This window comes from Marasmius oreades, chromosome 11, assembly GCF_018924745.1.
Source record: "Marasmius oreades isolate 03SP1 chromosome 11, whole genome shotgun sequence".
Lineage (NCBI taxonomy): Eukaryota > Fungi > Basidiomycota > Agaricomycetes > Agaricales > Marasmiaceae > Marasmius > Marasmius oreades.
In genome coordinates this window covers 2,175,574-2,191,919 of record NC_057333.1, presented here as the reverse complement: position 1 = coordinate 2,191,919, position 16,346 = coordinate 2,175,574, and the positions used below count along the sequence as shown (strand labels likewise).

Below are 16,346 nucleotides of genomic sequence, written 5' to 3'. Positions count from 1 at the left end.
CCTTACTGGGGGTTGCCAAAACCTATATCTTTCGGCTCTCTCGGCCTCTTTGGACTCGACTTGGCAAATGAATTTGAAGACTCTTCAAATGTCAGCAATGTACAAAATCTATCATCTTTCGGACTTCTCAGGCTCGGTCTCTATGGACTCGAAAATTTGCGGGTGCCACGAAGCAAATCGAGCGTTCAGGAAACATCTATGGCTAATATGTGTCAATGATTCCTACATATTATGTGAGTGACCTCAATTTGACGAAAAAGAATCAAGGCCTTGTCAGGGCCGTGACTTACTTCGTTATTTTTATGTCCAGAGACGGCTCTTTGTGCATTCCCGAAATCTCTACAGCTCATATGTTCACCACAGCGTCTGGTCAAAGTATCACAGAAAGAATTCGTCTATCTAGTATCATGGGCAAAGGAAAGACTACACGTTCTGGTCGTACGTAATTCCATTTCGACTTCACGTCGAGTTTCCCACTTACCTCTTAATCGCAGGTTGGATGCGGTTTGGGGGAGTTAGCTACCGCTCACTGCCTTGGACACGCCGGACATGACGTGACAGTCTTTGAAAGCTCTACATCTCTGGCAGAGGTCGGTGCTGGCATTCAGGCCTGCCCCAGTACGTACCACCTCGAGTGTTGTTCAAGAGTTCGGAAGATTTATAGTAGTTTCAGATTTGTCGCGTCTTCTCATCCGATGGGGGCTGGGCCGGGCTCTACAAGAAAAACCGGAACTGGACAAGCCCAGTTCATTTTCCTATGTCCGCTGTAAGACTCCTCTCTTCCATCCCCCTCGCGAACGCCTCGACCCGCATTGCTTTAAGTTGGAATGACGATGTTAGGTGAGAAGATGGTGCGCGATCGCCATTCATGTGAGTAAAGTCATTGTTTTGAGAGTAAGAACCCGCGGATTCATTAACTTCCGCAAGCGAAACGATCTGTACGAAATGCTTCTGTCAATCGCAAAGCCTTTCATGAACCTAAAACTGCGTGCGAAAGTCAAGCATGTTGATCCTACAGTCCCGTCTATCACATTGGAATCAGGAGAAACGTTCTCAGGCGACATCATAATTGGGGCTGATGGAATTCACTCCATCGTTCGCGAGACTGTGGTCGGGGATAAGGATATTCCATTATCTGTTCCACTTGGGGATGTTGCACTCAGAGCTATTATACCTACCAAGCCTATGCTACGCGATCCTGAGCTCCGAGATTTGGTCCAAAATCCTCGTCTAACATGTTGGATGGGCCCATTAAGACACGCAGTGGGGTATTGCGTTGTTCGTATCCCTCCAACCCCCCTGTTCCTGACGCGAAGTGTTACTAGAGCGGAAGAACCGAGTATAACATGGTGATGCTCCAACCCGGTGACGGTTCCACATACTCTTGGACGGCTAAAGGAGATGTGAAAGAGGTAGAGGAAGGTTTTCAAGGTTGGGAACCCCGGTATGACCAAGTTGCCCTCCCGTTTCTTTGAATGTCGGATCTGATTCTTATTCGCAGTTTCCAGAAACTCGTGTCCTTAATGCCCTTTGTGCTGAAAAGTAAATTACTCATATGTTCACCACTCAAAACATGGATGTACGATGGGGGACGTGTCGCATTGTTGGGAGATGCTTGTCATCCTATGTTGGTTCGTCCTGGAAAATATGCTGAGACTGAATCACCGGTTTAATTTTTTTTTGTTTAGCCGTACCAGGCGCAAGGGGCTGCTATGGCAGTGAGTAGCCTTACGCTTTCGCGCTTAGTACAGGAACTAATACCGAATCAAATAGATCGAAGATGCGGCTGTCCTCAGAAACTTATTTTCGCGAATTAGCCACAAGTCACAGATCCTACCCATCTCAGAGCCTATCAAACCATTCGCTTCGACTGTGTTACCTTCATGCAGACAGGGTCTTCGGCCCTTCGGACCCTGTATCATTTGGTGGACGGACCAGAACAGGGGACTCGGGATGAGGGTTTTCGTGCAATTCTAGAACAAGCGGTTCAACGAGGAGCAAACGGTCCACGATATTCCCAAATGGGCCGTAATGCATCGCCTGCAAGCTCTGTCAATCCGTGGGCTGACAAAGCTAAACTTGCGGCAAATTTCAATTATGGTGTTGATGAAGTTGTTGAACGCTGGTGGGGGCTGCATGGAATGGAGGTGAGATCCCATCTGTGGGGTGGGACAGCCTGCACGGGTATACTTTGTATCGTTTGTGTCGATCAATTTGTATTAATATTTTTTTTCTAATGGCGAACTGGGATACTTTAATGTTCTGCGTTTGGCACGCGTATGTGGATCCGAAATTGGGTCAATCTCAGGTTTTTTAGGGCCCGTTTAGTAAGACTCTCGTACACGGGAACATTACAGCTCCTTCAAGTAAGGACGCGTCATTTTTAGGTGGTTCTTCTCCTGACGCGACACCTAGCCAGAACCTAGTGTGAACACTGCAGTGTACATCCAACTGTGATTAAACCTGATCGTTAGGGTCTGTCAGGTCGATCTATCATCCTAGATAGAGCTCAGCTGCTCCCTCCCTTTGCTTATTCAAGTAACAATCTGGTAATGGAATATGATGATACATGGTATGAATGTTATCCATGGTGAGACAGACGGTCATCAAAATCATAACAGATACCGAGCCGCATCCCGGTCTACGCGTTGACGGTCCCAAAGTTTGGCAATTTTGAGAACCGGACACAACGTACCATCAACAATGGACTCGAGTAACACCAGTCCCTGCGACTGCAACTCGGTCACCCGCCGAATTCCTCTTACACTGGCAGGAATCCTTGGTTTTCTCCACCCGTAGAATTCAGAGTTGTACATCGTCGCAGTATCGAGCGACACACGTTCAAGCTGAACATCCCATTGGTTCGGAATTCTCCTCGCCGTAACCACGTCGGCAATTTCGTCAAAGCAAGGGTTATCGTCAGGATGGACATATGTATGAAGCAGGTGTACGACGAGATACAGAGCCTTCAAACGAGGAAAAGCAGACCGGTCATGAAGAAACTTCAGACCCGCATCGGGTGTCAGGGGGTCGAAACGGATATGGAGCTCTTCGACGGCGTCGAGGGATTTCCCAAGCTCTGGCCGACTAAGCAACATACTAATAATCTCCACCGAAACAAATAATTGCTTCAGTCGACATGAGCTGCGTTGCTGAAGATGACCGATTGACGACAGAATGGACTCGGCACTAAGACCAGACGACTCGACTTTGAGCTCTTGAAGAGATGGAAGGAACATGATATCCAGAAGGTCTGCCACTGGCGCTGTGTACTGCAAGTCTATCTCCAAGCGACGCAATCTCGCCAGCGAGACTTGCTGGGGAGAAGCAGTCGAAAAATCGTGGAAAGACTGGAATAAAATGAGATGGGTAAGGTTCTGCAAATCGACGGCCGTTTCAAGGAACAAGTTCATGTTCGAGCAGTGATAAAGTCGCAGTTGGTGCCATGGAAAACGAAGAGGTGAACGTGCATCAACATTGACATCGATGAGAACCTCGGCCAAGTTTGGGGCAGATGCGAACGTCGAATTTTCATAGGATGTGAGGCGATTACTAGCAGACCCTAAGTTGGCTGAAATCTCGAAGAAACGTAGCAACGGGAGAGGGCTTTGGATTGTGGCAATATTATAGTAAAGATCGGGTCTTCGACCCAACCTGAAAGTGATATCGAGCCACCGATGAGAATCTCTTATGAGCAAGGCTATGATGCTGTGCTCTGGTTCATCTCCGCGTTCCCCCGGGTCATTCAAGTCGATATGACAGGATATTGGGAGAGGTATAGACCTGGAAAGCCATGTTTTTAACATGGAAACCGGAGGATAACGGTAACGGTGTTGCGAGTGTCTCTGGATACGGATGACTTTCCAAAGCGAGGGTCTGGCCAGTGCGATATCACGCCAGTACCGACAGGTCTGCGAAACAACTCATTGAATACTTCGTATCGACATGACATTGCCCTCTTCATCGTCATTCGCGCAAATTTTGACTATAGGAAGAAGAATGTCTGCCGGCAATTTGAGAATGGGAGAGGGTGTGTTCTGGAAAGAATCGAGCTTCTTTTCCACTGTTCGACTGGGGATAACTTCATCGAATCCACGTATGTCCGCTCTGTTGTCATTCATAGTAATCTGGAGCATCAGTCAGCCTAAACATTCGTTGGATCATGTATCCACCAGTTCTTGCTGGCTCACCCGAGGATGAAGCATTCGAGTATTCGTATTCGTATGAGCACAACAGATTTTCTAGACGATGCCATTTTCTGGATCTCAGTAATGTGCAGAATAGGCTGAAATGGTGGAACTCACAGCCGGGTGATGGTGGCAGGAAGGTGAGATGACACGATGACGCGGCTTGTTCTTGACTCGTTCTCATGACCCTACACATTACTGTTCGACCCCGCGAGCCTTGGAAACGAGATACATGAAGCGACTCTGTCTTTGGAGAGCTTGTACTAGAAAGTGAAATAATGGTTCAAACCGAAACAGGTGGCCTGCTATGTTCTCGAATCTGGATACATACACGTTATATCACTTCATTCAAGCCGACTCTTTCAAGTGTTTTGGCAAGTATTTATGCACCTACGTACTTGCCTTGAATGATAGGCGTGGTCTATGGGCAGCAAGGGATGGTCTCGAACCTTGGCGACGTCCTCATCCATCATTAAACGTCTGGAGGGATTCGAACTGAAGGACCTTTTTGTGCACAAGTGAGAACGACATACACTCCTCACTCCTTCTCTGTTATTCCCCTGCGTCATTACCCTCTGGAGTCCGAATGGTTCCGTGTCTGGTCTTTTCCTTCTCTCGTGATAAACGGACGTTCTCTCGTCTTTATATCCAAACGACCCTTGAGTAGAACACCACTTTGCCGTCTTATCGGACTCATGAGCCAATACTTATTACCACTTTCCCAAAGCAAGAAATGATCGAGTCAAATATCGTGGATGTTTGGCAATACATTCAATGTACGTTCAGAACCTAAGGCTACAACTGGGGTGACTATCATACAACCATTAAGCAAAAGAGTTCAAAGCCGAAAGATAAAAATATACACAAAAAACAAAAAACCCGAGGGCAAAAGACCTCGCTCGGGGAAAGAAGGAATCAGCTGGGGGGGGGCAAAGATGAAGATCGAATGGAGAACCACAAGGCATCAAGCACACATATCGAGATATAGACAGATAGATAAGTAATTCAGTCAATGAAGGGTTGGTTGGTAAAAGCGATTGTCGTGACCTGACGACAGAGAGTAGGGAAGGGGGAGGGAAGCAATAAGAATAGCTACACAGGGGGGTATAGATCGTGCAGAAGCCAGGCGTTGGGTGGGAGGAGTGAGGAGGATCGGCGGCGTCGCGGGAGGAGGAAAAAATAGTTTGCGTTACGATGAATAAATAAAGGTTTCTGCGCGAGGGTGAGAATAAATAGATAGGGTGGGTGTTTGTGAGAGCCGATGGGAGAAAGCTGAGGTTTCACGGAATGTATGAGGTGATGAGGCCTTGAGGTCGGAGCATTTGGGAAAGCTTTCTCCACAACGACGGTCGGATAGGGAAAAAAACAAGAGGATGGGGTATCAAAATCTATAGCCTGTATAATCATGAACAATGAACACGTTAATAAACCATTCCCAAGGTCTGAAAAGCGAAGGACTTACCAATAATTTATGAATAGCTTAAGATTAGAGACTCATAAATAGTTAATTTCAAGCTATCACACAGTACCCGCCGTGCATGCTCCCGTCGGGTTCATACTCGAAGTTCACGGGTAAAGGAGCTGGGAGAGTTCCTTCCCAGTCCTGAACTTCCGCAGCAGTTGGCAGCCCGAAAGGGATCATAGAGTCGGGGAGAGAGTCGATGAGCGTAGACTCGAATGAAAATGGTTCGAAGGAGTCCATGTGTGATGTATGGTGGGTAGATATGTTTCGGTATGGGTTTCTGTTAATGATTGCTAGTGCAAAGGATTGAGAGTGAAAGCTTGCGGGTGAGTGTCGCAAAAAAAGACTCGGAGAGTGAGGGATGGTGGGTGAGCGCGGAACGAGGAGCAGAAGGTCGAAGGTTAGAATCACTGAGAGCGAATGGAAATCGATATGTAAAATAAAACCTCATTTTATACCTTTAGCACAATGTGAAAATATGTGGCATTGTTCGCTGCGGCAGTGAAACTTTGGAAGGAACATGGAGAATACCATTGTCCCGTGATTAGCGTATGGTGTTACATAATTTATTGTCCCCGTGGTTATTGTTGACATCTGTTGACAAACCGATTGAAGTTAATAAGCGCCCATCACGGTGGTATGTCACACGTGTTTTTATTGTGACCCATATATGGTGGGAACTCCGGGAGGCTCTCTGCCGTTTTGCCGATCGCAGGTAGTCGAGAGTTAAGCTTTTCCCATTCTGTTCCTTCCAAGTATTGACTGAATATTGAGGCAGTATGCTTGACTACTTGGGCTGAGCCCGCCTTTGAGGTTTGTGTTACGAAGGTTTTTTTTTTCGTTACACACTTTCCCGGCTCAGCGGAAGCGGCCGGACAATCACAACCAAAATTGGAAAAACTAGAACAATGGACGGAACTCCCGTCTATTGTGCCCGGCGCGGCAGGTCGGATCTCAAGCTACAAGCCACACTTCACTGACTTCACTGATGTAAAATTCAAAAGATTGACTAATTCGAGCACAATAATGAAAGATGTCGCCCAGCGAAGTTAGAGCGGGAAAAAACCACATTGGACAAATAGATAAAACATGAACCGACTTCAAAAAGTCAAAGTCGAGGCGTTAATCTACAAGACAGACTATAACTATATAGCGTGCACCAAAAAAAAAAAAAAAAAGAGACCTAAAGCGTCAGATAGCTAAAGAACGTCGGTATAGATACAGTTATACGCAGTTTTTTGTCGGTTTTGAACGTGGGGAGGGTCAAGAAACAGGAGGGCTAATACAACGAGAGAGTCTCGGACAGTTAAAAGAAAGTCGTCTTTGAGGGGATGTACTTAGAATGGAGAGATGATTGCAGAATTATGAGCTTGTTCGTGGCAAGTGTGAGTAAAAGTATGCAGAGAAAAAAGAAAAGATTAAACAAGCTATTGTGCGCTTGTGAGTGTAGATTTTGAGGTAGAAGCAGACGTGAGATGCAAAGATTCGTTTATGTTTTCATTTTCATTTTCGGTGGTATCTTCGGTATAGACCGTTTGCGTCTGAGTGACGACGATAGTGGGTGGGAAAAAAGGAAAAGACTTCGTAATAGGATAGAGACTCAGCCTCTGAAACGGCCGATGGAAGGGCGGTGGAGATGGAGGCTGATTTTGAGGCGTCGAGCTGGGATAATAAGCCCTGGCGAGATATACACGGTCTGGTGTGACGGGTCGCAAAGTCGACGCTGGGTTGGTTTCTGGTGAATGGGTGAGATGTCCGTTTGAAGTGGTGGTGTGTCTTCCCCCGAAAGGCAATGCGAGAGTGTCCTCGGGAGCGACGCGGTCTGAAGCCACTGCAACAGGTGGCAATTCAGAAATGACAGGAATTCCAAAATGGGAAGATGTCGATGTGCGGTTATTTTCGGGAGCGTGGGTAGGAGCCAATTCAGCAACGACGGGGAATGATAATGTGGTTGAGTCATTGATAGTGGGCGCATATGCAGATGAGATAGAAATGTGGCATGAGGAAGCCATGGACGGAATTGAATATCGTGAGGGATTTTCGGTGTCCGCTAGGCTGATGAACGACCCAGTGGGCGAGGTGGGGACAGAGGGTGTATAAGCAGGTGGGGATATGGGTGGAGGGCTATAAGGAGAACCCAGTTCTACAGAGGAGTTGGTACCCGAAGTCAAATCTTTATGATCCCTCGAAGATAAGACATAAATGGGAAGTGTGTCCTGGGTGTCGAGAGAGTGACCTGGGGGCTGGTACCTGGAGGACGATTAGGATTGAGAAGATAAGAGGGTGGGCAGAAACGCACTTTTTGCGGTCGAACGACACGATCCCGCGCGACTGCTGCCGTGGGGAGAAGCCAAACTTCTTTGCGACCCACCAGAATGCAAGCCGGTAGTTCTTCTTGGACTCGGCGGCGAATCCAAAGAGAGCGAAGAAGGATAGGGCACAGAACGGGCTTACCCATCGAGTGAGCTCAATGGAGACGAGAATGTTAAATTCATTTCGCCAAAGTAGTGCCGGAAACAAACCAACACGACCAAAGTTATAATGGGTGTCTTCCCAAGAAATCCAAGGTCGTACAACACCATGAGAGGATGCGTACAGGAGATATGCCGAGAGGGGAAGAGTAAACATGATATCAACACAGGATAACAGCATCAGGCGGAGGTAGCGACCGGTGTTCATCCCGGACGTAGTGGCTACGAGGTGACTGAATTGCACACGACGATTATAAAACGACCGGAGATTGAGGCCTAAGGTAGGGTCAGCCACATCATGAAAGAGAATCGGTCGAACGTTACTCACAGGAGTAAACCAGAGACAAAGTCGCGAGAACAAGCGGCCACATAGAATATAAGAAATAGGCAGGAAGAGTGTTGTAAGTTGTAGGGGTGCAACCGACGTCCTCAAATATGTCAAAACGATGAGGATGTACGATAGTGTCTATTAAATAAATGAGAATCGACATGAGAATGATAACGACCTGTTACTTACGCAGAGCAAGAATGACAATGGGTATACCGACTGCGATGCAAAGGTCAATTAGAATCGCTTTGCGTTTCTGTGAAGGAATCAAAGTCAGATCATATCAATTGGTAGAAGGTGAACATACATCTTCGCGAGTGACGGATACCGTCTGAATGTTTGAAATCATGTAGAGACGACGACTGATACAAAGAATCGAAGCGGGAATCCCGATACCAGCACCGAGAAGGATTTGAGTGGCTGAAAAAAAACACATGAGCAGTCATCAAAAGAAGAAAGGGAATCGAACACGCACAGATATCGCACCACACAGGGGCGATGTTTGCCACACTCCCTACCCAGATGACCGAGTTCACGAATGCCACTAGACAGTTCAACGCTGTCCATATCATAAAAGCACAAGTCCCAGAATTTGAAGCTCGAGCATGCCAGGGGAAAGGAATGAGAACGAGAATGAAACCGAGGCATGAGAGGATTGGAAATAGAGGGAATGTCGGGTCTTTTGAGATAGGCATGAGTGGAGAGGAACGTCGTCAATGGGAGGGAGGTGGGGTGTGGGAGTCAAAGCGCAGATTTCTGGTTGTATAATATCGCAAGAAACTCTTTTGTTCCATATTCTGAACCATGGCTGATGACAGTACGAACAATGGGCTCTTTGGACAATGAACGCGCGTGTTACGAACAATGAACCGGCCGGCACCCAAATATGGGAAAGCTAACACGTGCCTTTTCGGCATTTTCGGCATTCCTCCGGCCAGACAAAGAGAATAACACCATCAATACTGTTTGTTCTTCACGTTCAAGCCCAAACAGACCGTGTTTGCAAACAGATTTATTTGTGCGTCTTTCACAAAGAATAAACATCTCGAGCAACTCACATCGTCCCATCGCCTTAGCAAAGGAAGTTCAACCGCTAGTACTACGAGCACTAGCCTCAGACAATGCACTCACTTGAAAACGTTTGAGCTCATTCACCGCGATTGAACGTTGAACGATACGAATACCGCATGCGAATGGTGCGTGAATTGGACGAATTCAATGCCAAATAAATTATATCGCATTACGAAACAATGTGATTGTATGTCAGGATTCCCAAGGTACGAATCAGGATCTCTTTGTTCGACGAAAATGAATCGCTTTTTGTTTGTCCTTCTAGTCTTGCCATGGTATCACATCTTCCACAGTTCATTGCACTCTATCGACTTGCGACATTGCCTTGAATTCGAAGAGCTGTAATTGTGCATCAAATACTATACTGAAGTAAGTATTCATAATCCTCCATTACCCCAGTCACCATTTCCTCCATAACCTTAGCAGTCTGCTCGTCCCATTCCTTTTCCCAACTCCTGACTTCTTCTTGCAAATCAAGCGGCTTCTCATATCTCTGTCATTTGAAGGTCATACACGATGAATCAACTGGAAGGAGTGTAACACACTCACCGGATCGGAAATAACCCCGGTAGACCGATCGAAAGTATCGATGAATCCTTCCAGTCCATTGATATTGAGTTTCGCTTCCCAGGAGTATTTTAACAGGGCTGCGTCAATCCCTAACGCTTCGCATACTTTCTCCATCTGGCTTTGCGGATGTCGAACCAACCTCTCCCCGTCAACCACGATAGGAACTCTCGGTGCTCGACCTTCCGCCGCTGCTCTGGATTCATCAAACGACTTGAACGCGTCAAATACGAGGCGTTCGATTCGAAAAGTAGTTCCAAGGACTAAGGAGCTTGGATCAGATGTCAGGCTGATTCCGAACATCTTGTTGAGTGCGCGAAGATGGGAAGGAATGACTCTGGCGGGGTGGCGAATAGTGATGATAGGAGTGACCGAGAAGAAGATTCGGTCTGGGAGTAACGTCGGATTCCGTACATGTCCTGGAATTTTTAACTCGCTCGATGGTGATTCCGAGTCGGCAGTAACATCGAGCATCCGGTCCTCAATTACAGGCATGGGCAGTATCTCTCCTCCAGGAACGCTGATATGGGATTGAAACTCTGCGGACGACATCAATAGGAAGGGATGTTCCGACGCTAAAAACCATTTTCCCTTTCGAGTGAGTCATTTTAGTTCACCAAAAGCATTACGACTCATTATGATACTCACATTCAGTTCAGCTTTAGCCATCATCCTCTCTAGGTCGTCCAATTTACTTTGATAACTGATCTTCGATACTTCATCATCGCTCATACGGAGGGCACGTTGATTTATGTCCTTGCTACGTGAGCTCTGGCTGTCAGTTCCGACAAGAAATGCTCGTGTGAAGGTATTGGGCTCGACGGCTTGAAATATCGGATGACTCCTCAGGATCTGGTAAAATACATGAGAAGCCGTTCGAATGTGAGGGAAAACAATGACACGGCGAGGTTGTACAGTCATCCTGATAAGGGGGGATTCGGGAGAGGAAGGAGAGGTGCGTTTTTGAGGTACTGGTAGCAGTACCCGGTAACCATCAGCATTCGATATGGCGACGTTGACACCACCAGTTTTTGGATGGTCATTATCTAACTATCTATCGCAACCACACCATCCGACAATTTCATACAATCTCACAATCCACATTTATAGATCAGTTTAAAATCTGCCAAAAGGATGAATTAAACGAGTTGCGGTTGCTGATGGCGTGGTTATCGGTTGTTCCGGGTAATCAAAGTGCCAAAATGCTGAGGCTCCCGTTCCAGGTTAAATGTGTATAACTAAAGTTGAGCGAATACAAGAATATCTTGATGCACCTTATTAGCTCTTCAGATCGCTCGGTTCATTTCATTTATATTGCAATCCATGTAAGGATACGTTAGCAGGTACCGAATCTTTCGACTGTCCGAGGCTGAATCACTGGTTGCTCCTTGGACTCGTGCCGCGCTGGTCGTATTTCTATGTTCAAAAAACCCACCCAAATTCACGGAGCACGTAGTAGTGTCAAATAATAGCCTACGAATATACAAAGTGCCCGCTCATTCGAGGGAGTCTTCAGATGAATGGGCCCATCATGGTTGTTCACGTTCAAGTCCTACACTAGTGGGTGCTGCGTGGTCGTGACGTAGTTGAAGAGGGAACTCACGTCTCGTTGCGTTGAATTGTAGCAACATTGGTTCGCCGTCTACAAGTCTTTCCGAATCACACCAAGAAGCCGCCACTCAAAGGGTAAATAACGCTTGCTGAGAATGTGTTGCGAGTTGTGCGAAAGGATTGGATCATATCCGAGGGGAAGAGATGAGGAACTTAACCGCCTTGTCACGGTGTTCCCTGCCAGAAGTATCCATGCAATCGTGACGATAAAGGTACGCCTCCATCTGGGCGTTCACTAACAGCCTCATTTTCCACTGGAACTTCCAGTGGCACATTACATTTCTGAATCAGGATGACGTCGATTACAAAGGTTGACACGATTTGGAAGAATCGAGAAGTTCAAACCAGCCACATTATTATCACAAAGTGCGGTTCGCTAGCTCTAGTTCACCTGGAAGTACGAGAAAACAAGCTTGAGCATGAGCTTGAGGTCCAATGTAATAGTAATCCGTGGAATGGGAGAAAAAGAGTCGGAATTGTGCGATTAAGGTTAGGTCGTTGCAGCCTGAAGTGATCACGCCACCGCGCATTCTGCCACGGCCAAGTCAACTAATTATCTCAACGTCAAAGAAAAGGACCTTGAGCTCATCAAATACTATACTGAAGTAAGTATTCGTAATCCTCCATCGCCCCAGTCACCATTTCCTCCATAACCTTAGCAGTCTGCTCGTCCCATTCCTTTGCCCAACTCCTGACTTCTTCTTGCAAATCAAGCGGCTTCTCATATCTCTGTCATTTGAAGGTCATACACGACGAATCAACTGGAAGGAGTGTTAGCACACTCACCGGATCGGAAATAACCCCGGTAGACCGCTCGAAAGCACCGAGGAATCCTTCCAGTCCATCGTTATTGAGTTTCGCTTCCCAGGAGTATTTTAACAGGGCTGCGTCAATCCCTAACGCTTCGCATACTTTCTCCATCTGGCTTTGCGGATGTCGAACCAACCTTTCCCCATCAACCACGATAGGAATTCTCGGTGCTCGACTTTCCGCCGCTGCTCTGGATTCATCAAACGACTTGAACGCGTCAAATACGAGGCGTTCAAAACGAAAAGTAGCTCCAGGGACTAAGGAGTTTAGATCAAATGTGCCGATTCCGAACATCTTTTTGAGTGCGCGAAGATAGGAAGGAATGACTCGGGCGGGGTGGCGAATAGTGATGATAGGAGTGACCGAGAAGAAGATTCGGTCTGGGAGTAACGTCGGATTCCGTACATGTCCTGGAATTTTTAGCTCGCTCGATGGTGATTCCGAGTCGGCAATAACATCGAACATCCGGTCCTCGATTACAGGTATGGGCAGTATCTCTCCTCCAGGAACGCTGATATGGGATTGAAACTCTGCGGACGACATCAATAGGAAGGGATGTTCCGACGCTAAAAACCATTTTCCCTTTTGAGTGAGTTATATCAGTTCACCAAACGCATTACGACTCATTATGATACTCACATTTAGTTCAGCTTTAGCCATCGTCCTCTCCAGGTCGTCCAATTTACTTTGATAACTGATCTTCGATACTTCATCGTCGCTCATACGGAGGGCACGTTGATTTATGCCCTTGCTACGTGAGCTCTGGCTGTCAGTTCCGACAAGAAATGCTGGTACGAAGGTATTGGACTCGACGGCTTGAAATATCGGATGACTCCTCAGGATCTGGTAAAAGACATGAGAAGCCGTTCGAACGTGAGGGAAAACAATGACGCGGCGAGGTTGTACAGTCATCCTGAGAGGGGGGAACTCGGGAGAGGAAGGAGAGGTGCGTTTTTGAGGTACTGGTAGCAGTACCCGGCAACCTCCGGTTCTAGGTTAGCTCTTCGCTTCAGATCGACTTCTATAGCGCTCGGTTCATTTCAATTACAATATTGCAATCCTAGCAGGATACCGAATCTTTCGACGAGGCTGGATCACTGGTTGCTCCTCGGACTCGTGTTCGCGCTGCTCGAATTTCTATGTTCAAAAAACCCAGCCTTCAACTGACCCAAAATCACGCTGCACGAAGTGAATGACATACACTTAATCTCAACGGGCAGGACAAAGTACATGCCGTCCTCCACCCACTGTTCTACTCCATCCCCCAACCGCGTTCCCGTTTCCCAACTGAAGTGTAACCATCAGTAGTAAGTACGCGCCACGGTCGTCAAACACCAGCAGACGCCTGACCTTGTCGCCAGTGCATTCATAATGATCTTCTTCAATAAGCGTTTTCAAACTTCTATTCATTGAAGGTACCACAGACATACGGGGCACGTTCGCTGTCCATTTGTACCTATCAAAGCACAACAAGCTCGTCACCAGAGTTTCATTCTTGTTGGCAAGTTGATCTCTGTCGATCACGGCTGGCGTGTGTCCCAAGTCGTTGTTATTTGTAATCTAACGAGATCCTCATCTATTTAAGTGTGCAGGAGAAAGTCAGAAGACACACCCACAGAGTTGAGAATGAACAACCATTCTGGCTTTCCCAGAACTTGAGATCCGGATTGTTTCGAGGAATTAAGCGAAGACTGTTCCTGAATTATTCAAGCTGTCTGGCCTGTACACTGGATAGGATAAATTGTTAATCTTACAATGATAGAAAGACGACGTACGATATTGTTTGCGAAACCCCGTTACCACCAGCCCAACCCGAGTTTTGAACTTTGGATACGTTTCAAGAGCGCAGACTTTCTGTCTCTACGAAGTCGCCGCAGTAATACACAGTAGCCATCGTTGGTCCAAGAGTAGAACGATAGGATTTTACTGGGGAGTCTTCAGTGTGCTTGGCCATTAAATTGAAACGCCACCCAGTTGGCAGTGGGCCAGTCGTTTAGCGACGACATAACAAATTAAAAGTCAAGATTCTGAATGGACGTGAAAAGAAAGACGACAGTCACAGGGTGACTTTCCGTGACTAAGCTTATTTCGGGCGTGTGGAGGAGTGGAATCCTCTCAATCCGCTCGGTGGGCTCACGGCCCTAATTATGACCTTCAACATCTCTTCTTCCCCTCGAGCCAAACGACACGTCGCCATTCTCAAGAAACTCCTAGCGGAGACGTGCAGTAGTTGTGACGACGACAAGGTCCGTTTGAACATCGGGATGTTAAGACTACTGCAAGAAGGGAGAGCATAGCGACAGAGGTATGCTTTCTCTTATGCTCAACACCCGGTAATCAGCCATTCACATTCTACCTCGACCTCTCAGCGTGGCTATCTTTACAACCTTCGACGTCCGGAAGCCCGACTACGTTTGGTCATGACCACCGTGACGTTACTTTACTTGTTCTGCCAGGCGAATGTTGGTGAGCGCATACCATATCTCATGCCAGTTAATTATTCTGACTGTGACTGTGAATGACCACAGTTAATGCTCGATGCTAGCCCAGAGACGGACTATGGGCTCCAGTAGCTACCTACGGCAACACGTTATCAGTCTTCGACATCTCAACACATTGTCCGAGTCCTCGAGAACCTTTGCAACATCATATGTAGAAGCAATGGGCCTGGCTGGTTTATTTCGACCTCGAAGGTCCACCAGCATCCTCACTTTCTTCAATTCACCTGTGGCATCATCGCCATCGGAGGAACATACATGAGACTTCGTGTCGTCGGCTTCCCAACCTTTCCCTGAGCCAGAGATGGCAAGATCGCTGTCGAAGGCAGCAAAAACTTGGCTATACCTCGTGCCGAAACAGAGGGCGTCTGCCAAACCACCAAGGACGACTCGAACGAACTCATTCTGTGGACTGTACGCGACCGTGGTTTTGTCCCCCCTTCTGTTTTGTAACAACCACCATAGCAGGCCCCGCGTTCCTACATCAGCTGCTACCGTCAAGGCACGTATGTTAAATTAGGCTATCGATAATCATTCTACGAACTATTTCACTCTGGCTTTATCACGTCGCGGCTATATTTTCCGATCCCTAGGAACGATTCGACCTTGTGTAGCTGTCTAACAGTGACATGTGCTTTGGAGGCCAATCAATCTCGAATCAAACTGTCATCTCCCTCTATAGTTCATCTCAGTGACTTTCCCTTTGACTTTGGGCCATAACGAACCGTACAGAGCGTCTAGACTCGGTTTCTGGCTGCTCATCTGGTCCGATTTGGAGGTTCAAAGGGTGGGAGTGGTGGTTGCCCTCTGTATGTTATTCAAATATGTGGTGCCGAGACCTTTTGATTAACCCAAATGGCAGATTAGCGCTTTGATATATCAAGGAACGCGTCGGAAGGATTGTGGAGGATATTGATCAGCCCTGAAGCTTGAGAACCTAAGGAACAGATCCTTTTCGACGGTCTGGCTTATTGGCGCTTCGGTCAGTGAATCAGAAACACAGAAACGTCGAGCATTACTTTCTGAAGCCTTCCTAAGCGTTAGGTAATTACAAATACAAGAATATCCACCCCGCTTGGACGCGCCAGAGCCAGATCTAGCCCCCATATAGTGCCCATGGATATAAAATGTCCTGATAGACGGCGGCCTTTATCCAAACCTAAACCCGTCGTTGCATCATTTCCGAATATGCCCCGACGATCATAACATAGTTTGATACGTTGAACGCCTTCTGTCGTCAAAAATGTCTCACAGGTATTCTGGGGATATCAACGGAAGAAGGATAAAAGGTGCGTGGTTGGAGTTCTCGTGAGCCACTGTCCTTTACTAGTTACTACTAGA

At 47.1% G+C, this 16,346-nt stretch overlaps 6 protein-coding genes across 6 annotated transcripts; 1 reads left to right on the top strand and 5 right to left on the bottom strand.

The window, feature by feature from the left end:
• Nucleotides 1-945: 945 nt before the first annotated feature.
• On the top strand, nucleotides 946-1,353 carry E1B28_003506 (uncharacterized protein; the record flags this gene model as incomplete). The annotated part of the gene is made up of 1 exon (XM_043160496.1): nucleotides 946-1,353. One exon carries the CDS (start codon nucleotides 946-948, stop codon nucleotides 1,351-1,353), a length of 408 nt encoding a protein of 135 aa, XP_043002453.1.
• A 1,259-nt stretch (nucleotides 1,354-2,612) lies between these two features.
• On the bottom strand, nucleotides 2,613-3,806 carry E1B28_003505 (uncharacterized protein; the record flags this gene model as incomplete). The annotated part of the gene is made up of 1 exon (XM_043160495.1): nucleotides 2,613-3,806. The coding sequence occupies one exon, from the start codon at nucleotides 3,804-3,806 to the stop codon at nucleotides 2,613-2,615; it is 1,194 nt and encodes a 397-aa protein (XP_043002452.1).
• Nucleotides 3,807-3,923: 117 nt separating this feature from the next.
• Nucleotides 3,924-4,205, bottom strand: E1B28_003504 (uncharacterized protein; the record flags this gene model as incomplete). The annotated part of the gene is made up of 2 exons (XM_043160494.1): nucleotides 3,924-4,127; nucleotides 4,191-4,205. 2 exons carry the CDS (start codon nucleotides 4,203-4,205, stop codon nucleotides 3,924-3,926), a joined length of 219 nt encoding a protein of 72 aa, XP_043002451.1.
• Nucleotides 4,206-6,676: 2,471 nt separating this feature from the next.
• Nucleotides 6,677-9,289, bottom strand: E1B28_003503 (uncharacterized protein). Its single transcript, XM_043160493.1, has 6 exons — nucleotides 8,924-9,289; nucleotides 8,756-8,868; nucleotides 8,638-8,704; nucleotides 8,449-8,586; nucleotides 7,949-8,396; nucleotides 6,677-7,899 (listed from the first exon to the last, which is right to left on the bottom strand). Exons 1-6 carry the CDS (start codon nucleotides 9,141-9,143, stop codon nucleotides 7,077-7,079), a joined length of 1,809 nt encoding a protein of 602 aa, XP_043002450.1. The 5' UTR covers nucleotides 9,144-9,289; the 3' UTR covers nucleotides 6,677-7,076.
• A 582-nt stretch (nucleotides 9,290-9,871) lies between these two features.
• E1B28_003502 (uncharacterized protein) lies at nucleotides 9,872-11,007 on the bottom strand (the record flags this gene model as incomplete). The annotated part of the gene is made up of 3 exons (XM_043160492.1): nucleotides 9,872-10,012; nucleotides 10,069-10,677; nucleotides 10,735-11,007. The coding sequence occupies 3 exons, from the start codon at nucleotides 11,005-11,007 to the stop codon at nucleotides 9,872-9,874; spliced, it is 1,023 nt and encodes a 340-aa protein (XP_043002449.1).
• Nucleotides 11,008-12,285: 1,278 nt separating this feature from the next.
• Nucleotides 12,286-13,419, bottom strand: E1B28_003501 (uncharacterized protein; the record flags this gene model as incomplete). Its single annotated transcript, XM_043160491.1, has 3 exons — nucleotides 12,286-12,426; nucleotides 12,484-13,089; nucleotides 13,147-13,419. 3 exons carry the CDS (start codon nucleotides 13,417-13,419, stop codon nucleotides 12,286-12,288), a joined length of 1,020 nt encoding a protein of 339 aa, XP_043002448.1.
• Between the last annotated feature and the right edge of the window lie 2,927 nt (nucleotides 13,420-16,346).

Bases quoted from the DNA above. Each gene is read 5' to 3' on its own strand.
- E1B28_003503 (XM_043160493.1), bottom strand. From the start codon at position 9,143: ATGCCTATCTCAAAAGACCCGACATTCCCTCTATTTCCAATCCTCTCA. The intron at 8,587-8,637 runs GTAAGTAACAGG...TTTATTTAATAG, and splicing joins CATTGTCATTCTTGCTCTGC to ACACTATCGTACATCCTCAT. The intron at 8,397-8,448 runs GTGAGTAACGTT...ACCCTACCTTAG, and splicing joins TTTGTCTCTGGTTTACTCCT to GCCTCAATCTCCGGTCGTTT.